Source organism: Trichosurus vulpecula, chromosome 9 (assembly GCF_011100635.1).
Source record: "Trichosurus vulpecula isolate mTriVul1 chromosome 9, mTriVul1.pri, whole genome shotgun sequence".
NCBI lineage: Eukaryota > Metazoa > Chordata > Mammalia > Diprotodontia > Phalangeridae > Trichosurus > Trichosurus vulpecula.
In genome coordinates, this window is record NC_050581.1 from 122,609,419 (window position 1) to 122,633,983 (window position 24,565).

A 24,565-nucleotide genomic window follows, 5' to 3' on the forward strand; every position below is an offset into this window, starting at 1 on the left:
TTTTAACTTTATTTTTCTTGAGTTGGTTTTTTTTTGGTCTGTGTTATCTTTCACAACATGACTATCATTGATATGTTTTGCATGATTACACAAGTATAACCCATATCAAATTGCTTGCCTTCTTAATGAGTGGGGGTGGGGAGGGAGAAAGGAAGAGAATTTGGAATTCAAAGTTTCAAAAAACAAACGTTAAAAATTGTTTTTACATGCAACTGTGGAAAAATAAAATATTAAATAAAAGCTAAATTATTTTTTTTAAAAAAGAATTCCAGCCAAACTATTTAAAATCCTAAAAGATGACACTGTTAAAAGTGATTCAATCAATATGCCAACAAATTATGAAAACAACAGTGGCCACTGGATTGGAAAAGATCAGTTTACACCTCAGTACTTAAGGGCAAAGCCAAGCAATGTTCAAATTACTGAACAACTGCACTCATTTCTCACACCAGCAAGATTATGCTTAAGAGTCTGTAAGCTAAGATGGTGGCTTGAAAACAGGGACTCACTTAAGGTCTCCCCCAAATCCCTCCAAATACCTGTAAAAAATTACTCTAAACAAATTCTAGAGCTACAGAACCCACAAAATGACAGAGGGAAACAAGTCTCCAGCCCAAGACAGCCTGGACAGTCACCAGGAAGGGTCTATCACACCGTGCTGGGAGCAGAGTGCGGCCCAATGTAGGCCTTACCAGGACAGACCAGGCCAGAATAGACCAGGTGGAGCAGGCCTCAGGGTCCCGAATCGCTGAGCTGTGGCATTTACCAGACTTCTCAACCCACAAATGCCAAAGACAATGGTGTAAGTCAATGGAAAAACTGCTGGATCTGGGTGAGGGAAGTTCGTGGTCCGGCCACAGCCCCAGGGTGGTGGAAATGGCTGCAGCAGCAGCAGCAGCAGCGGTGGCTGCTTCCAGAGCCCCTGGTCGACATGGGAGGAATCAAGCAGCTGATCAGAGCGGGAGTGCAGAGATTGCTTTGCTGGCGCTGAGGCAAGGTTCTCGTACTTTGCCCTGTTCGGATCTGGGTCGCGGTCCTGGTTGGTGGTTCTTGGGGAGGAGGAGTGCTGGTGTGGCAGAGCTTTGTGGTGGCTGTGGAGAGGGAGTCTTCCTGGTGGTTACAATACAGAAAGGAGTACCTGCACTCACAGACCAGAGCACAGGCCAGGAGAGGAGCATCATACCACCTCAGAATAGAAGTAGCTCTGAAAACAGCAGCGCAAAACCCCTGAAGTTTGGGACAAAGAACTCTCCACTCTGAAAGCAATCACACCCTGACAAAAAGCTCAAAAGTCAAGTAATTGCCTGGGAAAATGAATAAGAAGCACAAAAGGACTCAAGACTATAGAACTGGTGACAAAGAAGATCAAAACAAACAGCCAGAAGAAGTCAAATAAGTCAAAGAGCCTACATCAAAAGCCTCCAAGAAAAATATGAATTGGTCTCAGGCCATGGAAGACTCAAAAAGGATTTGGAAAAGCAAGTAAGAGAAACAGAGGAAAAACTGGGAAGAGAAATGAGAGTGATGCAAGAAAATCACAAAACACAAGTCAATGACTTGCTAAAGGGACCTAAAAAATTCTGAAAAAAATAACACCAAATGGCAAAAGAGCTCCAAAAGCCAATGAGGAGAAAGAAGAATGCCTTAAAAGGCAGAATTAGCCAAATGGAAGAGGAGACCCAAAAGATCAATGAAGAAAATACCAGAATTAGAATGGAACAAGTGGAAGCTAATGACTTTATGAGAAATCAAGACACTATAAAACAGAACCAAAAGAATGAAAAAATGGAAGACAATGTGAAATATCTCATTGGAAAAACCACTGACCCGGAGAATAGATGCAGGAGAGATAATTTAAAAATTATGGGACTACCAGAAAGCCATGATCAAAAAAAAGAGCCTAGATATCTTTCAAGAAATTATCAAGGAAAACTGCCCTGAGCCAGAGGGTAAAATAGAAATCAAAAGAATTCACTGATCATCTCCTGAAAAAGATCACAAAAAGAAAACTCCTAGGAATATTGTAGCCAAATTCCAGAGTTCCCAGGTCAAGGAGAAAATACTGCAAGCAGCCAGAAAAAAACAATTCAAGTATTGTGGAAACACAATCAGGAAAACACAAGATCTAGCAGCTTCTACATTAAGGGATTGAAGGGCTTGGAATATGATAGTCTGGAGGTAAAGGAGCTAGACCTAAAACCAAGAATCACCTACCCAGCAAAACTGAGTATAATACTCCAGGGCAAAATATGGACTTTCAATAAAATAGAGGACTTTCAAGCATTCTTTTTTAAAATTTTTTTTAATTTAATATATTTAGTTTTCAGCATTGATTTTCACAAGAGTTTGAATTACAAATTTTCTCCCCATTTCTACCATCCCCACCCCCCCACTCCAAGATGGCGTATATTCTGGTGGCCCTGTTCCCCAGTCAGCCCTCCCTTCTGTCACCCCACTCCCCTCCCATCCCCTTTTCCCTTCCTTTCTTGTAGGGCAAGATAAATTTCTACGCCCCATTGCCTGTGTATCTTATTTTCTAGTTGCAGGCAAAAACTTTTTTTTTTTTGTTTTTGAACATCTATTCTTAAAACTTTGAGTTTCAAATTCTCTCCCCTCTTCCCTTCCCACCCACCCTCCCTAAGAAGTCAAGCAATTCAACATGGGCCACATGCGTATCATTATGTAAAACCCTTCCACAATACTCACGTTGTGAAAGACTAACTATATTTTGCTTCTTCCTAACCTATCCCCCTTTATTGAATTTTCTCCCTTGACCCTGTCCCTTTTTGAAAGTGTTTGTTTTTGATTACCTCCACCCCCATCTGCCCTCCCTTCTATCATCCCCCCCTTTTTTTTATCTTCTTCCTCCTTCTTTCCTGTGTGGTAAGATACCCAATTGAGTATGTATGGTATTACCTCTTCAGGTCAAATCTGATGAGAGCAAGATTCACTCATTCCCCCTCACCTGACTTCTCTTCTCTTCCTACAGAACTGCTTTTTCTTGCCACTTTTATGCAAGATAATTTACCCCATTCTATCTCTCCCTATCTCCCTCTCTCAATATATTCCTCTCTCATGCCTTAATTTTATTTTATTTCTTTTAGATATCTTCCCTTCATCTTCAACTCACCCTGTGCCCGGTCTCTCTCTCTCTCTCTATATATATATATACACATACATATATACATACATATACATATATATATATACACATAAACACACACACACACACACACACACACACACACACACACACACACATATATATATATGCATATTCCCTTCAGCTACCCTAATATTGAGTTCTCATGAATCACACTCATCATCTTTCCATGTAGGAATGTAAACAAAACAGTTCAACTTTAGTAAGTCCCTTGCAATTTCTTTTTCTTGTTCTTTTTCTTGATTACCTTTTCATGCTTCTCTTGATTCTTGTGTTTGAAAGTCAAATTTTCTGTTCAGCTCTGGTCTTTTCACTGAGAAAGCTTGAAAGTCCTCTATTTTATTGAAAGTCTGTATTTTGCCTTGGAGCATGATACTCAGTTTTGCTGGGTAGGTGATTCTTGGTTTTAATCCTAGCTCCATTGACCTCCGGAATATCGTATTCCAAGCCTTCGATCTCTTAATGTAGAAGCTGCCAGATCTTGGATTATTCTGATTATGTTTCCACAATACTCAAATTGTTTCTTTCTGGCTGCTTGCAGTATTTTCTCCTTGACCTGGAAGCTCTGGAATTTGGCGACAATACTCCTAAGAGATTTCTTTTTGGGATCTATTTGAGGAGGTGATCTGTGGATTCTTTCCATTTCTATTTTGCCTTGTGGCTCTAGAATATCAGGGCAGTTTTCCTTGATAATTTCTTGAAAGATGATATTTAGGCTCTTTTTTTGATCATGGCTTTCAGGTAGTCCAATAATTTTTAAATTATCTTTCCTGGATCTGTTTTCCAGCTCAGTGGTTTTTCCAATGAGATATTTCACACTGTCTTCCATTTTTTCATTCCTTTGGTTCTGTTTTATAATATCTTGATTTCTCATAAAGTCACTTGCTCCAATCTAATTTTTAAGGTATTTTCTTTAGTGGTCTTTTGGACCTCCTTTTCCATTTGGCTAATTCTGCCTTTCAAGGCATTCTTCTCCTCATTGGCTTTTTGGAGCTCTTTTGCCATTTGAGTTAGTCTATTTTTTAAGGTGTTGTTTTTTTCAGTATATTTTTCAGTATTTTTTTGGGTCTCCTTTAGCAAGTCATTGACTTGTTTTTCATGGTTTTCTCGCATCCTTCTCATTTCTCTTCCCAATTTTTCTTCTACTTCCCTAACCTGCTTTTCCAAATCCTTTTTGAGCTCTTCCATGGCCTGAGACCAGTTCATGTTTTTCTTGGAGGCTTTTGTTGCAGGCTCTTTGACTTTGTTGACTTCTTCTGGTTGTATGTTTTGGTCTTCTCTGTCACCAAAGAAAGATTCCAAAGTCTGAGACTGAATCTGGGTGCGTTTTCACTGCCTGGCCATGTTCCCAGCCAACTTACTTGACTCTTGAGTTTTTCAGCAGGGTATGACTGCTTGTAGAGTAAAGAGTTCTATGTTCCAAGCTTGGGGGTATGCGCCAGCTCTGCCACACCAGCACTCCTCCTTCCCCAAGAACCCCCAACCCAGACTGGACTTAGATCTTCAGCAGGCTCTTCACTCCTGCTCTGATCCACCACTTAATTCCTCCCACCAGGTGGGCGTGGGGCTGGAAGCAACTGCAGCTGTAGTTCTGTAGCTGCCCCACCTCCGCTGCCCCCAGGGCGGTGGTTGAACTGCAAACTCTATCCCCCTGTCCCCAGCAGTTTTTCCCCACTAACCTTCTCTGTTGTCTTTGGTGTTTGTGGGTTGGGAAGTCTGGTAACTGCTGCAGCTCACTGATTCAGGGCGCTAGGGCACGTTCCGCCCAGCTCCTGGTCTGGTTGGTCTGTGCCGCCCATGCTGGGCTCTGCTCCCAGCTCCGTGCAGGATAGACCTTACCCAGAGACCATCCAGGTTGTCCTGGGCTAGAGCCCTGCTTCCCTCCGCTATTTTGTGGGTTCTGCAGTTCTTCTCTGTTGTCTTTGGTGTTTGTGGGTTGAGAAGTCTGGCAACTGCCATGGCTGGCTGATTCAGGGCACTAGGGCACGCTCCGCCTGGCTCCTGGTCTGGTTGGTCCGCACGGCCCACGCTGGGCTCTGCTCTGCTCTCAGCTCCATGCACGAAAGACATCACCCAGCAACCATCCAGGCTGTCCTGGGCTGGAGCTCTGCTTCCCTCCGCTATCTTGTGGGTTCTGCAGTTCTAGAATTGGTTCAGAGCCATTTTTTATAGGTTTTTGGAAGGACTTGGCAGGGAGCTCACGCTAGTGCCTGCTTTCCAGCCACCATCTTGGCTCCACCCTGCCACTTTCAAGCATTCTTGATGAAAAGACCAGAGCTGAATAGAACATTTGACTTTCAAATACAAGAATCAAGAGAAGGATGAAAAGGTAAACAGGAAAGAGAAACCATAAGGGACTTACTAAAGTTGAACTGTTCTGTTTACATTCCTACATGGAAAGATGATATTTGTAACTCACGAGACATTTCTCAGTATTAGGGTAGTTGAAGGAAATATACATACACACACACATATACATATATATATGTATAAAGAGAGAGAGAGAGAGAGAAGGCACAGGGTGAGTTGAATATGAAAGGATGATATCTAAAAAATAAAATTAAGGGGTGAGAGAGGAATATATTGGGAGGAAAAAAGGAGAGACAGAATGGAGTAAATTATCTCACATAAAAGTGGCCAGAAAAAGCTGTCGTAATGGAAGTGAAGGGGGGTAGGTAAAAGGGTATGAGTGAATCTTGCTCCCATCAGTTTTGGTTTAAGGAAGGAATAACATACACACTCAATTGGGTATCTTACCCTATAGAAAAGTAGGGGGGAGAAGGGAATAAGCGGGGGGGGGGGGGGGGAGAAGAATGATAGAAGGGAGGGCAGATTGGGGGAGGAGGTAGTCAAAAGCAAACACTTTTGAAAAGGGACAGGGTCAAGGAAGAAAAGTGAATAAAGGGGGACAGGAGAGGAAGCAGGCAAATATAGTCTTTCACAGCATGACTATTATGGAAGTGTTTTGCATAACAATACATGTGTGGCCTATGATGAATTGCTTGCCTTCTCAAGGAGGGTGAGTGGGGAGGGAAGAAGGGAGAGAATTTGGACCTCAAAGTTCTAAAAACAAATGTTTAAAAAAAGTTGTTTTGTTACATGCAACTGGGAAATAAGATATACAGGCAATGGGGTATAGAAATCTATCTTGCCCTACAAGAAAGTAAGGGGAAAGGAGATGGGGGCAGGGAAGTGGGGCAATAGAAGGGAAGGCACACTGGGGAAAGGGGCAATCAGAATTTATGCCATCTTAGGGTGGGGGGGAGGGGAGAAATGGGGAGAAAACTTGCAACTCAAAATCTTGTGGAAATCAATGTTGAAAACTAAAAATATTAAATAAAAAAAACATTTTTAAAAAAAGAGGACAGTTGATTCAGTGACCCCTAAGGTTCCTTCAGGGTCTAGGGTCTGATAATGACTGCCACTTTGTGTTTCCTACACCATCTGTGGAAGGAGGGTCTTGTCTCCATGACTTCAAGATTTCTCACGTTGGCCAATCAAAGCTGTTGGTGTTTGAAAACTTGCCTGTTTTAGATATACCCTGATTCTTACATGTGACATCATAAGCAACTATGAATTTGGGCCTGTTGACTGGGTTTAGCACCCAGAGGGAATACCAGTCCCTCTTTGCCCTTGGGCTCTGTGACTCCAGCAAAGTATGCTTGTCTATGCCTGGAACTGATATGGACACTTCCTTTTGCTCTGATACAGTGGTTGTTGGTGGTGGGTCTTTGTTTGTGAAAAGGGCCAATGACATCATGGGTTCAGAGAGTGGCAAAAGGGCACTATGGTGGTCGGGGATGTGGGCTAGTGAGAACCGATTGTTAAATTTTCAACATGACCATTTACATCTCAGTTATCTTCAACATGAACATTTATACCTCAGTTATGGGCAAATGCTACAGATCTCAGTTTGTTTTATCAACTGGACTTAAAGAACTTGTGGAAAACATGTTAATAATGCAAATAAAACCTTCTTATTGCTAACTAGATATTTCGTGTGAATGTTGTACTAGCAGTTCCAACTCTCCACTCTTCCTAGTGTCTCTGTTCCTCTTCCTAGTGTCTCTGTTCCTCTTAATAACACCTCTACTGTTCTGGTCTCCCAGCTTCCTCTCTTAGACTCCTCCCTTTCCTTCATTTAGCACAGGTGCTAAGTCCCACTGTTTCTAACATCTGTCCCCTTCCCTATTCCCAACTTTAACCATCCTAGTTCAGACTCTATAGTTTGTTTTTGCTTATACCATTTAAATCCCTCTTAATCCTAATGGCATTCCTCCATTAATTATATCCTGTTAAGATTATCTTATATGTGTCTGGATAGAATATATGTGTACATATTTTTTTGCTTGTTGTCTCCCCAATTAGGCTGTGAGCTCCTCAAGGTCAGGAACTATCTTTTGATTTCCTTTGAATCCCCAGTACTTACTTAATAAATACTGTAGGCATACAGTAGTAGGCACTTAATAAATACCCACTGACTAACAGCCCTCACTACTATTCTTCTTGACCAGGCTGCTTTCCCTTTTTGTTGTTGTTCAGTCATAGCACATCAGGTCCTTCTATCCTCCAAGATCACTTGAAGTCTGTCCAAGTTCATGTTCATTGTTTCCATGACACTATCTATCCATCTTATCCCCTTTTCCTTTTGCCTTCAAGCTTTCCCAACATCAGGGTCTTTTCTAGTGAGTCCCATCTTCTCACTTTGTGACCCAAGTATTTAAGCTTCAGCTTAAGTATTTGACCTTCCAGTGAACAGCCTGAATTAATTTCTTTAAGTATTGACTGATTTGACCTCCTTGCTGTCCAAGAGACTCTCAAAAGTCTTTTCCAGCACTCCAATTCAAAAGCATCAATTCTACTGCACTCAGCTTTTCTTAAAGTCCAACTCTCACAGTCATACATTGCTACTAGAAAAACCATAGCTTTAACTATATGGACCTTTGCTGGCAAGATGATGTCTTTGCTTTTTAGTATGTTGTCCAGATTTGCCATAGCTTTCCTTCAAGCATCTTTTAATTTCATGGCTGCAGTTGCCCTCTGCATTGATCTTTTGAACCCAAGAGCATAAAATCTGACACTGCTTCCATTTCTTCTCCCTCTGTATACCAGGAAAGTTGATATTTCTCCCAGCAGCATTAATTCTAGCTTTTGATTCATCCAGCCTGGCATTTCTCATGATGTACTCTGCATAAAAGTTAAATAAATAAGGCGACAATATACAGGCTTGTACTTTTTCCAATCTTTAACCAATTAGTTGTTCTATGTTCAGTTCTAACTGTTGCCTCTTGGCCTGCATACAGGGTCCTTAGGAGAGAAGTAAGATAATCTGGTACTGCCATCTCTTTGAGGGCATATTTTGTTGTGATTCACACAGTCAAAAGCTTTAGTGCAGCCATTGAAGCAGAAGTAGATGTTTTTCTGGAACTCCTTTGCATTCTCCAGGATCCAGCAAATGTTGGCAATTTGGTCTCTAGTTCTTCTGCCTCTTCAAAAACCAGCCTCCTCTTCTGGTAATTCTCAGTTCACATATTGCTGAAGCCTAGCTTGCAGAATCTTTTCTTCTTTTAAGTTTACATACTAGGTTTTATTTGCATTATTAACATGTTTTCCACAAGCTCCTTAAGTCCAGTCAATAAAACAATCAAACTGAGATCTGAGGTATAAATGTTCATGTTGAAGATAATTGAGATGTAAATGGTCATGTTGAAAATTTAACAATCGGTTCTCACTAGCCCACATCCCCGACCACCATAGTACCCTTTTTCCACCCTCTGAACCTGTGATGTCATTGGCCCTCTTCACAAACAAACACCCACCACCAACAACCACCATATCAGAGCAAAAGAAGTATCCATCTGGGTAGAATTTGGAGGTGGAAAAATACAATTTCAGAGTTATCTGTACTGTAAGAAGACTGACTTAGGAGTCAGGTGGTCTGGGATCTAGTAGTGGCTGTGCTACCAACTAGCTAGGTCACCTATGACAACTCTCTTGATTCCATATAAAAGAAGGGGTGTAGGGGATAGATGAACTCTTGGTTCCCTTACAGTACTACTACAATTAGCAATACAATGCCACCAAAGCAATTTTGGGAAGCAGAGCTAGCTAGCATGAGCTGACAAGGGCCCAGAAAGGTGCTGGAGAGAGAAACATTGTGAATTAAGTTATCGCTCAGAAAACACTCAAGGATCCAATTGTCCCTATTCAAAGCACCAGCAATTAAACTTCACCCAAGATTTATTAAGTGCCTCCTCTATGCAGAGCACCTTTCTAGGTGCTGAGGAAGATATGAAGGTTAAATAAGGAATGCTACCTGGCTTCTGTGTAACTCAAGAATTTCTAAAAGAGGAAATAGGCAAGTGCTGATTAATCAACCACCACTACTCACCCCGTTCCCAAATCTGGGAGGAACAAGCATCTCTGCACTTATAAAGAGATGGCTTATAGAAGACAGGTGGGAATAAGGAATTCAGGTTTGTTTTGGACTTGTCATGGCCATACCTGGAACTTTAGGGAACTTTTTCAAACTGTTAGACTTAGTTTCTGCAAAATGTGTATAGGAAAAATTCTGCCTGTCCCAAGTCATGACGAAGAATTTGAGAATGATACAAACCACACCAAGAACCTTAAAAATGCAAAATGCCTCCTCACACCAATGTTGATTTGGGAACAGGTCTAAAACCTGTCTCATATGCTAACTGGGTCATATAAGGCCTTTTAATATGGAGTGCTTACATTTTGAGGGATTAGATACCTGTAATGTGAAGGCTGTTGTAATAAGGTACCATTTGTTCTTAAGTAATCCCCACTGCTGGACCAGAGTGACTCACCTAAAACTGATTCCCAAGTTAATGCCTATTAAAGCAGAAAAGGTGATTTTCCCTGGGAAAACAGATGAAGGCCTTCCAGGAAGGATGATGCTTTTAAGTATAGTTCCTAGTAGAGAAACTGAACATACAAGAGTGGGAAATAAATAGAAGAAGAGTATGAGGGGGACATTCCTTCCAATCACTTTAAAGTGTGACTCAGGGTTAAGGGGAAGGAAGTTTTCCCCCTTGACTAACAACAGAGCTTTAATGATGGAACACTTGGGGACAATGCATCTAAAACAAGCTAGGACATGTAAAGGGACCAAGTTAACTCATGATATTTGACATTAACAAGTTAATTGTCCTCATTCATCACTGAGAGACCTGCCCTGGAAGTTATCACAGAAATGTGATGAAGTAAGAAGCCTGAAACATCTGCAGGGGAGGGAAACTCAGTCTTGGGAACTCGGAGGTAGATATCTGCAGAACCTACAGCTAAGTTTCATCACAATGGAAGAGGGAGGGGAGGATTCTTCATCTTCAGTTCAAAACATGCTACCAGTCTGAGGTCTGTAATCTGTAGTTACAATTTCTTTTACAAAAGCTCCACTGCCGCTAGGAGAGACCCTGAGGAGCTGCATTCAACTAGTAAGTGAAGTGATGGTGGGGAAGAAATTGGCCTAGCATGATGAACAGTGGATAGACGTTAAATTAAAGAAGAATGGCCTGTAATTCTTGCCCACAATGCCTATGAACTGTGTGACCCTGGGCAAGTGATAACTTCTCTCAGCCTCAGTTTTCTCATCTGTAAAATAGAGATAACAATGCTGTATCACTTACTTCTAGGGCAATTGTAAAGATTAAAGGACATCATGTACTGAAAGCTAGTGGTAAAACTATAAGGCACTATATACAACTGTTATGTTATTATTACTGTTAATTAAAATCAAGGGATATTAAACCAAAAAAAAGTCCAATATGGCATGGGAAATAACTCAGATTAAGAGTTAACTCATACTCATTAGGCATGTACTTGCGAATGTTTTGTAAGAGCAAGACTTCAACCATGAAAGCGGGGCTTGGCCTGGGACTTATTGTTGGTCAATCAATAAGAGCCACAGTGAATTGGGTTTAAGGCATGGCCAAGTTCCACTTGGTCATTGCTTGGGCCCAGATTGGCTCAGAGTGAATGTAAATAGCAATTGTTTCTGTTTTGGCCAGAAAATCTGAGGGTCCTCCCCTCCCAGATTTTTCTTTTTTTGACTAGGTAAAAGAGGTCATTTTTTGCTTCATTTCTTACCTAGCCTTAATCATTCAATTGGCATCACCTCAGTCAAACTGAGACTTGTTAAAGACCTTAGCTTAAAAAGGCCAAGGTCTCCCACTGCATCCAGGGGCTATCTCCAGTTGTCCTGATCTGTATCTTGCTACTGGACCCAGATGGCTCCTGAGAAGAGAGTGAGGCTGGTGGACTTTGCACAGCCCTCCCTCACTTAAATCCAATTCATTTGCATGTCATGGCATCACCTCCCTTATGTCATGGTCCTCTTCAAGAAAGAAGGGCAAATAACCTATTTATGTATGTTTTCCCCTCCTGTTAAACCCTAAAGGCAAGGACTGTTTTCACTTCTTTGTGTCAATGCTTAGCATAATGCCTGGTACATAGTAGACACTTAATAAATGCTGATTGATAATAATGAGTAGCACTCGAAAAATTACTACCAGTTCTAAATGCTAACACAGCAGGACTTTCCAGGGTACCCCGCCAAAATAATGAAATATAATATTTTTGGTATTAACCTTGGCTTGATATTGTTAGGAAAATATCTTCTACAGTCCAACTATTTTTACCATCTTTTCAGACTTATTTCCAATTTTATCCTATAACACTCTAATTTATTCCGCCCCCACTGATCTTTCACTTTACTGGGTCAAAAACAACCTGAAGAAGTTTCTGTAGTTAGCAGAGGGCTGCAGGCTTCTGTGGCCTTAAGTTTCTTCACACTGCTTATGTGCCCTCTTTCCTCTAGGAAAAATAAACATGAAGCAAAGGCCCTTCAGTCCTGGAATCAATCCAGAAGAAGACATAAGTTATTTGCCATTTTAAATTGTGTGGCACTTCCTATCAAGCATCAGCCAACTAAAGCAGGATCCTGATGTGCAGTGTTTGGCCTGATCTTACTCATACTGAGAGACACAAAGCTGCCTCAATAATCCAGAGCTAGACCTCAAAGTGAGATAAGAAACAGACCTATTCCATCCCATTAATGAGACAATGTCAGCAGCTTTGGCAGACTGACAGCAGACCACGCATGTACCTTAGGTTTTTCACACTCCAATCCTTTTTTCCTACTGTCCACCCTGACTACATCCATCACCCAGAGCCTATCCAGACTGTGCCCTGACTCTACTGTACTCCCCATGGAGGCCGCTTCACACTTTCTTTTCTCTGCTCCAGCCATCTATGCTGCCCTTTCCTACCCCGTCCTGTCATCATCCATGGTCTCTCCTCCCCAGCTCATCTTGGAGCCTGAGGCTCTTCCCCTTGCAAGTGCCAAACACTCTATTTGTGTCTTTGATCCTCTCTCATCTTTTTTTCAGTTTGCTTCTTGGATCATCCACTCTCCCTCATTTTCCAACTCCTATCATTCTCTTAAATAACCATCCTTTTTCTTTCCTCCTTTTCATGGCCAAACTCCTAAAAAAAACTGCCCACATTTGCTGCCTCCCCATCTTTATATTTTACTCCTTGACCCCTTGCAATCCAGCTTCTAGCTTCATTTTTCAATTGAAGCTCTCTTCAAGGTTTCCACAGATGTCTTAATAGTCAAATCAGAGAGCCTTTCCAGAGCCCTCACCCCTCTCAACTTTTCTGCAGCATTTGACACCATTAACTATTCCCCTTCTGACTACTTACTTAAACTCCCAAGTAGCCTTTCTCCCACAACCTGTCTGGCTTCTCCTTCTCAGTCTCCTAAAACTGACTACCTTGGACTTGGGGTGGGGAACTCATGGCCTTTCATTAAGGGGATTTGTTCTGTGAAGTTTGGATTCAGCCAAAGAGTCACATTTGAGGACCTAGAGGGTCACATGTGGTCTCGAGGCCGCAGGTTCCCCACCCCTGCCTGGGATCCTTCTTTGCTCTTTCCACATGACCTCGCTGGCTCCATTGGGCTCAACTCCCAGAGCAAGACACCCAGACCAGACCTGAATTCCAGTCTTGTACCACCAACTGCCTTGTACAATTCCAAATAGATGTCCTGGAGGAATCTGAAACTCAACACGTCCAAAACAAAATTCATTGTATTTACCTCAAACCCTCCCTCCTGCCTTATTTCCTATTTCTGTTGAGGCAACTACCAACCTTCCAGTCTCCCAGGCTGATACCTTAGTCATTTTCAACTCTTACCTCTTCCTCATACCCAGTTGCCAAACTGGTATCCTAAAAGCACAGGACTCACTATTTTACTACCTCAAGAAATTCATGTGATTTCCTCTTATCTCTAGGCTAGCTAAGCAGAAGAAAGTTAGTCAATAAGCACTTATTTAGCTCCTGTCATGTGGCAGGTACCATCCTACACACTGGCAACACATAGTCTCTGCCCTCAAGGAGCTCACAATCTAATGGGGGAGACATATGGGAACAAACATGGTAACTGTCTTTTCCTACCTGGATTTTCCAGTAGGTTCTCCAAAGGTTTGAGAACAGGCTTCAGATCTCTAAGCACTCTAGCAAGACCTAGATCTGGCTATCTCAACTCTTATAAACAGTCACTACATCTCACAAATGGAAGACTCTACTCTTCAAGACCACTGTCTCCTCTTCTAGACTTGAGGAATCCCAAGTTTAGATTCTAACCTCATTAGTTAAATCTTCAGCTGTTTTTGTCTATGTGTGTACATGTTTTTTAAAATTTTGTATATTTGATCTGCCTATGCAAGCTGTGGTAAAAGCATATGAGTCCATATACCCATGAAATAGAAGCCACATTATTTTAAATGCTTTAAAAGGAAGGCTTTTTTTTAAAAAAGCACTATTTGGGGTTCTAAAGATTATTCACCTCAGACCCGAACACCAAAGGATGAACGGACTCTTCAACCACTCAGAAATGCCTGAGAGTCCCATTAGGGGAGAGGACTTAGACAAGGGCGAGCTGACAGTACTGAAATTTTTAGCAGTCATTTAGATGAATATTTAGCATTTAGGAGGAACTATGTAATATATATGCATATACCATACTGTACACACACACACAACACCCTAAATAACTTAAAACCAATTAAATGACAGCTAGAGCCAGATTGAGTAAACTGGTTGACACATAATTAGAACTTTCAGGGTGGGGGAAAGCAAATAGTTAAAGCACCCTGGCCCTGAAGTCTGAAGAGGCCTGCTTTAAAGCCTGCTTCAGTTACTAGCTACATAACCTTGAGAAAGTCATTTAATTCCCTGAATCTCAGTTTCCCCATCTGCAAAATAGGGGAAATGCTCTCTACCTCACAGATTTGTTGTGGGAATCAAATGAGATGTCTATAAAGTGCCGAATGTTAGACATGACACGGAAAATGACTATTTGCTTTTGAAAACCATCACAACAGCTACAGATAAGAATGACTTTGTCTCTTTGCCAATGTTTATATCTTTAATTTATCTTGTCTTATTGTTAGAATTTCTATAACTATGTCAAATAACAGTAGGGAAAGGAGCAGCTGGCTTTACTCCTATATTTGAGAAAGCTTCTAGGGTTTCCCCAATGCAAATGATACTGGCTTTTGGTTTTAGATATATATTTTATCATTCCAAAAATGACCCTTCAATGCCTATGACTTTTAAACTGCTAGCATAAATATGAGTTAAAAAACAATTGTGTGATTTTAGTTGTTTTAATTTTAACATGACTAATTATGTTAATTGTTTTCCTAATATTGAACCATCCTTGCATACTTGAGATAAGTCCAACTTGACTGTTGCTAAAATCTTTTTTGCTAGGATTTTATTTAAAAGTTTTGTATTTATATACTTAAGTGATAGTGCTCTATAATTAACTTTGCTTTAAACTTCTGGATTTAGGTATTAGGACTATATTTATCTCATAATAAAAGGAGCCTGGTAAAATGATAAGCTAGAGACAATGTATAGAGGCCAGCCAGGATGGTGAAGGACCTTGAGTTCACAACGTATACGGAACTGGGAATATTTAGTTTGGAAAAAAGATTATGCAAGGGGGACAGGATTGCTGTTTTTCAGTAATTACAGGAGAAGAGATTGGACTAGTTGTGTCTGGCCCAAGGGTGGGGAACCTGCAACCTCAAAGCCACATGTGGCCCTCTACATACTCAAGTGCAGCTCTTTGACTAAACCCAAACTTCACAGAACAAATCCCCTTAATAAAATAAAATGGGAAGCAAGTGAGGGAAGGACTTTGTTGCTAAAACTGGAAAACTTGGACTCGGTCAAAAGGCCGAACCCAAGGACCTGGAAGGTGACATGTGGCCTCAAGGCCATAGGTTCCCCACCCTGGTCACTTTGGCCTGTCCAAGAGTGGAGTGGCTTGTCCATAGAGGTGGTAAAATGCCCTTCCTTGGAGGTCTTTAAGCAGAGATTAGATGACCACCTGCCAGGTATGTTATAACAGAGATTCCTTTGTATATAGGTTGGACTAGATGACCACTGTGGTCCCTACCATTTCTCAGAATCAGTGTTGTTTTCTTTTTCAGCTTTTGAGAATAATTTGCATGACATAGGTATTGGTTTCTCTTTAAACATTTTATAGGATTCACTCATATACCCATCATGACCAGGGAACATTTGCTTAAAACAGTAAGCACTGAATTGGAAACCACAGCTTGTGAGATTTGGAGAAAATGACAGAATTGCTAAGGTAGGCCTTAGAGATGATCTAATTCAGCTCTCATTTTGCACAGGAAGAAACTGAAACCCAGACATGAAAAGGGATTTGCCCAAGGTCACACAATTAAAAAAGCAAAACCAAGGCTAGAACTATAAAGGATAAGCTATAGTTTGTGTGTGGCCCTGGAAAGTAGTGTATTTTTAACAGCTGGCAGCGACCTTCAGGCTACTGAGTGACCCAACAATGCCACTGATGGCAACAAGCTCTGCTGACCCTCATGTTTACTGACTTCATTGTCTGGTAAATGATTCCTGGACTTCCCTTTTGGCAACCTTGCATCCCAATTCCCTCCAACTGATCTCTTTTGAGGAAATCCTCAGTCTGACTCATACGACACTGCACTGGCTCTATCAACCAGCCACTGTTACTGAGTTAGAGATTAGCCTCAGCTCATCACAAGGACCCAGGGTTTATGACTCCTGGTGCAGTACTCTATGTTGCACTTCAGCTCAGAGGGTTCAGATTTTTCACTACAAAATACAGAGTTTAGGAAATGGGAAACAAGTGAGGGAAGGGGTTTGTTTGTTGCTAAATATACCACTAAAGTAGATGAGTTTGAAACCATTCCTCTAATAGACTAAATGCAGTTTTCTCCCCTCATAAAAACCTGTTTCCTACCTGGGTGAGGACATCCAACTGGCCCACGATATGTTCCAGGGTGTTGGTAATAGTTGGGGGAAGGGTGATTACATCTGCCTGTGGGCTCCTGATAGAATCTTGAGCTTTCATTCTGAGGGAAGTCTCTGAGAAATCCATTTCTGGCTGTTAAAAAAGAAAAAGTCATTCCTTATTCAATACTACCATAAACTGGATGAGGTAAATCTCTATTTCAAATAATTCAAGAGAAACCAAGCAAAAACACAAATATAAAAATGTCAGCAAACGGAAATTCAACATTCCCTCATTATGTCAAATTCTCCACACCCCATAAATCTTCATTCCTAAAACAAAGGAAGTATGATCTTCCAATGTGGAAAAAAATCAAAGAAGCCTACAGCTAGGAGGGAACCCAAGAGGTCATACAACAAACTATCAACAGATTGATACTCACCTTTATGTTTGTTAGATGACAACCAATTCCTCAAAGGAGAAATTTCAACTGGTTAGAGTGCTTCCCAGTCTCTATAAAGAAGCTCTCCCCTCAAGTCCTTTTGGATACCTGGTATCAACATTTGGTCACCAGCCTCTGCTTATTAAGTTGCCCCTTAGCCTTTTCTTCTATTTCCCTCTTCTCACAGTGTGTTGGCAATCAAAATGGGCTCTGAGCACTTAGTTCAACCAAGTGCCCTTGAAGAGTTTGGCCTTTATTTCCTTGATCAAATAAGGAGTCCTTGACGACCTCCTTGCCTCAAGGGAAAGCCTAGTTTACATGGGTTTAAGTGACATGTTTGTGACATCAGAGGCTTTTAGACCATGGGGGTTTAAGTCGCATCTTTGTGATGATTTTAGGTCACATGGGTGAGTTGCATGTGTGATTCACCCTTGACCTTGAAAAAGATATAAAACCAGAGGTTGGCTTTCTCTTTTTCAGAGCTCTGACCCACAAGCAGTGGTGGCATGTGTGACTCTGGGCTAGCCCTTGTTATGAGCTCCCGGGCTGATGCTGGTTACTATGAATTGTATGAGGCCTGTCTGTTGATGTTTGTAATTTGTTTGTATTTGCTCTGAAGTTCAGGGTGCTGGCTTTTTCCCCTGAACTAAGTGAATGGTATTTGTATGCTGGATTAAAGTAAACTTGTTAACCCCTTAACGTTGCTTTCCTTAGTAAAGCAGATCAAAAGAACCTGGGCTTTTGCAGCGTTCTGTGGGCTGGTTGTTTGTTGACTTTACACCCCAACAGCAGCTGCTAGACAGATTGTTGAAACACACAGATATGATCCTCTTGCCCTGTCACCACTTCAGAGGGTCTCCTCTGAATCCTCTCCAATCCTTCAATAGCTGTGGGGTCCAGAAATAAACAAAGTATCCTAGGAGCAGCTTAAGCTTTCCTGGACTTGTGGTTTCCCCTCTTTCATTGAAAACAATGGTGTCTTTGTATTGTCACATCAAGCCAGAGTATAAAGAGTCAGGATCACCTGGGGGGTCTTATTTCAATTTTAACTTTTGGGACCTTCTCATGGCAACATGAGAGAATTCTTATTCTTTTCATGGCTGCTACAGTTATTTCATAATGGGTACTTGTTCATAAGGGTGATAAATATGGCCTCTAGGGAGCATAGAGGCAAAGGCACTCCCAGTTTTATAGAGTATTGTACATATTAACAGTTGGATATCACCTGAGTTGTAGCGGGGGTCTCCTGAGCCAAATGATGATGATGATGATAATGATGATGATGATAATGACGACGACGATGATGAAGAAGATAACTCACATTTACATAAAGTTTTAGAGTTTGCAAAACACTTTACTTACTTTCATTTAAGTTTCACAACAATCCTGTGAACTAGGAACTCTTAAGTTTTATCCTCATTTTAGAGAAGAGATGTTGAGGTTCAGAGTTGCCCATCAACACAAAGCTAAGAAATAGCAGAGGCAGAGTTTGAGCATAGGTTTTCCTAACTCCAAGTCCACTGCACTATCCATTACACAAGTAACCACATTCCTATGTTCCCTTCTGGCTAAGCAGTCAGCATCTGAGGCAGGAGAAGAAAGGAAGACTTCCTTCTCCCCAGGGAGTCAGCAGCGGCCAAGGCTAAGAGGGAGATGTAGTCATTCCAGCTTCCTAAATTTTTCCTTCCTGTACAAGAGGTTCCTGGGCTAGCCCTTCAGAAGTTTTATTTAATAAACAATGTTATGGAAATACTGCTTGTATTCAGAATACTAATTTGTATGGAAAAATGCACTGCATTCCAGACATTCAAAACCCAAACAAAGTTTTGGAACACAACTAGTATATACATTATTCAAACCCATCCCTAAGCCTTACCTCAGGCAACAAACCATGGTGTTTGCCAGCTACCTGAAGGCAGCTGATTCTGTGCCTGCTTAATTAAATTTGCTCCCAGAGTTGAAGCCAAGATGAAAGAGTAGCAGGAAGAAGTACATCAAACTCTTCCTACCCTCCAGCCTGGCCTCCCCACCCCACAACATTTCCAAGCAGATCTAGAAAATGCACCGGACCAAATCTTCTTCAGGAGATACAGCAAGTCATTTTTCCAGTCCAGGTTAGCACAAGGAGACAGGCAGTTCTGTTAACAGAGTCTGGCCACAAACCTGCTGCCTAAGTCATTCTAGCACAGGGAGATACTGTGCACCAGGGCAAGAAGAGGCCCCAGATCCAGCATAAAGATCCCAAAACTTGTATAGGGAACAGGAACAGGTCCTACCTGGCAGCTCTGTCCCATACTACCCAGTTCTGAGTTACAGATCTAGGGTGAACTGAGGAAAAGACCTATACAGAAGGGTGGCATTCTAGAGTGAGGAGCAATTGGATCAATTCAGATGAGAGGTTCAAGTATAACCAGCTCCTCTTCCTAACTCTATAGACTTCTACTTGAGCACCTCAATTATATGATAATTTTCCCTAATCTTTGTTTCCCTTTCTTCTCGCAAAGTAGTCTTCTTCCCCTCTCTTTCCATTCTTCTTTCAAGATCATCAAGATATAACAGAACCATTCCCAGGCCCTCTGTCTATCTATGGATTCCTTCTATGACCCTTGATAATGATAGAATTCAGAGGAGACACATGTATCATCTCCCCACATTAAAATGTAAACAGTTTGTCCTTGTTTAATCCCTTCTATTTGTGTTTACCTTTTTGTGTTTCTATTGACTCCTATGTTTACATGTCAAAGTTTCTATGCAACTCTGGTCTTTTCATCAGGAATGCTTGGAAGTCCACTATTTTATTAAAGATCCATTTTTTTCCCTTTAAAGGATTATGTTTAGTTTTCAGGGTAATTCTTGACTGTAAACCTATATCTTTTGCCTTCTGAAATATCATATTTCAAGCTCTCCATACTCCTTTAAAGTGGTGGCTGCTAAATAGTGTGATCCTGGCCCCTCCATATTTGAATTCTTTCTTTCTGTTCACAATATTTTTTCTTTGACCTAGAAGCTGTGGATTTTGGCTATACTGATTCTGGGTTCCTTTGGGGTTTCTTTCAGGAGATGATTCTTTATATGTCCATTTTGCTCTCTGGTTCTGACAGATCTTGACGGTTTTCTTTTATGGTTTCTTGATATGATGTCTAGGCTCTTTTTTTTGGCCACAATTTTCAGGCAGTCCAATGATTCTTAAATGTATTCTCCTAAAACTGTTTTCCAGTTGTTATTTTTGTCATTTGGTTCCTTTAATTTTCTTCCATATTTTTTCAGTCTCTTAACTTTGTTTTAATATTTCTCGATGTCTTGTGGAATCACTAACTTCTATTTGATCCATTCTAATTTTCAAGGAGTTTGCTACTTTGGCAAGATTTTTGTTAATTCCCTTTCCAATCTGTCCCACCACAACTCTCATTTCTTTCCCAACTGTTTCTTCTCATTTCATTTATAAAACCATTTCTGAGCTTTTTTCAAACACTTGCTTCATCTTTCCAGGAATTCTAGTTGAACTTGTATCCAAACTGCACTCTTCTTTGAGCCTCTTCTTGTAGATGTTTTGAAAACATTCTCTTGAGCATCCCTGCTACCATAATAGCTTTTTATGGTGGAATTCTTTTTTGTTGTTGTTGTTCATTTATTCTTCTAGTCTACATCCAAATTTCAGACTTTATATTATGTTTGGACTCTGAACACTTCTGGAGGGAATGTCTGGACTGATCATGCTATTGTTTGGTGGTTTTTTTTTTTTGGAGGGGGGGGGTGTATTGTTTGATTATTTCAGTATCTCAAAGACAGCACTTGGACCTGCAAGCTTTCTGTACTTCCAAAATGGTCTGCTGTAGGGCAAAGTCTGATCACTGCCCCTTTGATCTAAGCTCTTTGAGTTCCTGGTCTGGGGAAAATGCCTGTGGATGGTCTTATTTGGAGTTCCAGCAGACTGCTGCTGGACTCAGCCATTATCAGCCAGCTGATAAATGTTCTTCTGTTTCAGACTGACAAAATTACAAATTTCCCCTTGGTCTGAGGATTCTAGACCTGGTTATTCTACCACAGGCTCCAGATTAGGTTGGAAGCTGGAACAAAGACCTTGCTCTGCTCTTGGGGTCAGAGCCACACAGCTACTGAGTGCTTCTGAACTTGCTCCTTGTTTAGTGCACATCTTAGGATGCTCAATTGCTCCTAGAATGTGATCCTTGGGTATAAATCTTGTCCTCAGTCCACCTTGGATCTGTGACTCAGAATTAGGTAGTGTGGATTACTATTGTCCGATATCTCTCCTCCCTTTCTCAGACAAATTTCTCGGAAAAAGTCTATACTTGCTGCTTTGAATTCCTTTTTTCTCATATACTCCTCAATCTTTCATGACCTTAAGCACTCCAGGATCAGATTATGGCTTCTGATCTCATCACTCAACTGAAACTGCTTTCTCTAAATAAAATTACCAATAACTTCTTAATTACCAAATCTGATGGTCTTTTCTCAGACTTCATTCTTCTTGACTTCCTGACCCTGCTTTTGACCCTGTTAACCATCCTCTGCTTCTGGATCCTCCCTGCTCTTTGGGTTTTCATGACAATTCTCACTTGCCTCCTACTTGTTGACCTCTCCTTTGGGGCTCATCATCCACATCACACCCTTTAACTGTAGGCATTCCCCAAGGTTTTGTCTTAGACACTCTTCTCTTCTCCCTCTACAAACTCTCTAGGTAACTTCATCATCTCCCAAGGACTGAACAATCTTCTCCATGCAGATACACTATATATCCCTTATGTGCCACATGGTAAAGACTTATGCCTCCATCAACTGTTTTCTTATATTTAATTTAATTCTTATTTTTTTTTAGCTATGATTACATGTATCTGTGTCCTATCTCACTAGCTAAATGCTAGGGGACTTTATTCAACATATCACTGTCTTCCCAAAAGCACCCTCTGAGCAGTGTGATGTTCAAAAAAGGTGTTCAAAAAAGATATAATGAATGCTATCTAGAGAACCAAACAGACAAAGATAAAATTAATACCGTAAGACAATCCCTTCATTGTGGTATTTTCATGGCAGCCGAGTTGGGCAGTCAAGTACAAACATAGTATTTCCACTCCCCACCAGGAAACCTAAAGGTCAATGACATTTCTGAACACTTCCAGTAGAGACCAGAACAGCCAGGAGAAAAGAAAGGTGCATGTCATGGGTTTCAGGGCAGGAAGGGGCTTAGAGATCATCTAAGATAAGAAATTGAGGACAAGAGAGATAAAGTGACTTGATTATAGTTATACGTGTAGTAAGTCGGAGAATCAGGTCTTGCCAGGTAAGGTAAGAAGGCAAAAATCACAATGAATATATTAAAGGAATAAATCATCAGAGCAGTAGAAAAGGATGGGAGGAAGGAAGGAAGGAAGGAAGAGAGAGAAAGGAAAAAGGAAGGAAGGAAGGAAAGGAAGGAGGGAGGGAGGGAGGGAGGGAGAAAGGCCCCATTATTCCTTAATATACTAACTTGTTGGTGTTCAATAAAAACCAATTCTGACACATGCACAGTGGTTTGACGGGTCACTGAGTGCTTTCCCCTCCATTCTGTTACAATGGATAGACAGGGTAGACCATGCAAACAAACTAACAGAATTGGCAAGGCAAAGTGATTTACCCAAGATCACACAGCCAGAAAGTGGAGATGGGATTTCACCATATCTCAGAGTTGGAAAGGAGGTCAGAATCCATCTAGTCTAACCCGTACCAGAAAAAGAATCCTCTCTACTAAATCCCTAAGAATCATCCAGCCTTTGCTCAAAGACTTCCAGTGAGGGAGGATACCCCTTACCTCCCAAAGCAGACTATTCCATTTCTGGATAGCTCCAATTGTTATAAAGTTTTTCTTTAAGCTGAGTCAAAATCTGCTTCTCTGAAATTTCCAACTATCCCTATTTCTGCCCTATGAGGCCCACCTCTGTCACATGGCATTCCTTCAAACACTTTTGAAGACAGCTAAGTCTTCTTGTGGTACTTAGAACTAGCTAAATACAATGTTTTGGCTATGGTCTGACAGGAGCAGAGGGCAGTAGGACTATTTTAATGAAGCCTCAAATCATATTAGCATTTTTTAGCCACTATTTTGCACTGCTGATTCATACTGAGGCTGCAGTCCATATGTTTTTCAGACAAACTGCTATCTAGCCATTTTCTCCCCATCTTATACAAGTAAAATTGATGTTTTGAACTCAAATGTAAAATGAAATTTAATATCAATATAATTTGAATCCAAGTCTGCACGCACAAGCGTAGGATTCCTTCTTTTGACAAACTCAACTTACCACTTGAAAGAAGTTTTATACAAAATCAAAAGTGACCATTGGAGACTCTTTCGAGAGCCTTACCAATAAGAAAAAACCTAGTAGAAGAAGCTCAAGTTCTAAGTACTATGACAGTTTGTACGAGTTGAAAATCAGAAAAAAAAAATCACCCCTATGGTTCAAGTTTACTTACAAATAGCATCTCCCCATAAGGAGAATGGTAATAAAATAAAATAATAAAATAAAGCAAAAACTAGCACCATCTTACAGCTATATAGCAATTGATGGAGACAAAGTTCTCCCACATCTATCTACTTTCTAATTTGATAAGCTTTAAACAGTTACACAAACATGAACTAACATTATCATTACAACCCATCTTATGGAAGAGAAAACTGAGGACTAGAAAGGTAAAATCACTCACCCAAGGTCACAGAGTTAGTGACTGAGCCAGAACTCTGAGTGAGGTTTTCTAACCCCAAAACCAGTATTTTTCCTCACCAAAGCACACTTCATCATAAAGCATTCCAATAAAAGCATTTCTATCAGCAATTAGTTAATAAATCTGTTTGCTTAAATATATCAATCCTGTATGAAGTTTCAGACTACAATTGCTCAGGAAACTATAATCAGCACCAAATGTCATGAGCAAAGGTCTCATAAAAGGAACTTAAATGTGCCAGTAATTTGCTGTAGCTTGAAAAATGTAAAGACATTGTTAGCAATACAACGTGCAAGTGACTCACTGGAGGTGATGATGTGATGAAACCAATCATTGTGTGCTGAGTAGGTTATTAACATCTTATTTAGCCTCTAACAAGGCAGAGGAAGCACCCACCACCACATTTCAACAATTTTTAACAAGGAAAAAGTATTTTAAGGTCTAACATCAGCTACTCAGGCACTATTTGCATATGATATAGAAACAATGTATTCAGGCTCCGCTGTTAGGTCTAGCCAAAAAATAGAAGTTAATGGGAATTTTTCTCTTTGTATCATTTACATAGGATCCTCAGACCAGCCCTGAACACAAAACCATGTAATGGAGAAAGATACTTCACCATACTTGGGCCAAGGAAAAGGGAAGAGAAGCAATATTAAGGTTCTCAGAGTCCTTTTATTAATACTGTTTTATGCCATTCAAATTATAGCAACTTCCTAGTAAAAACACTTCAATGTGTAATTTTGTTTCCAAACTTGGGCTAAATATAAACCTGAAAGGGGGATATATACATATATGTATACACACAGTTATAGACATACACCATATATGCATACACACACATATCACATCTGTCTCTGCCAAGATCTGACTACAATTTAATCCTTGATCTAACATTCATTTCACAGCT

At 40.7% G+C, this 24,565-nt stretch overlaps 1 protein-coding gene across 3 annotated transcripts in view; it reads right to left on the reverse strand.

Moving 5' to 3' along the window:
• POC1A (POC1 centriolar protein A) overlaps nucleotides 1-24,565 on the reverse strand; it is a 179,566-nt gene that overhangs the window by 67,074 nt on the left and 87,927 nt on the right. For 2 of the 3 annotated variants that reach the window (XM_036738720.1, XM_036738718.1), the window contains exon 10: nucleotides 16,506-16,649. The exons of the other annotated variant lie outside the window; for it this stretch is intronic. In XM_036738720.1, coding sequence (XP_036594615.1) covers nucleotides 16,506-16,649 — 144 coding nt within the window. The remainder of the gene's footprint in view (nucleotides 1-16,505; nucleotides 16,650-24,565) is intronic. 3 annotated transcript variants of the gene reach the window in all.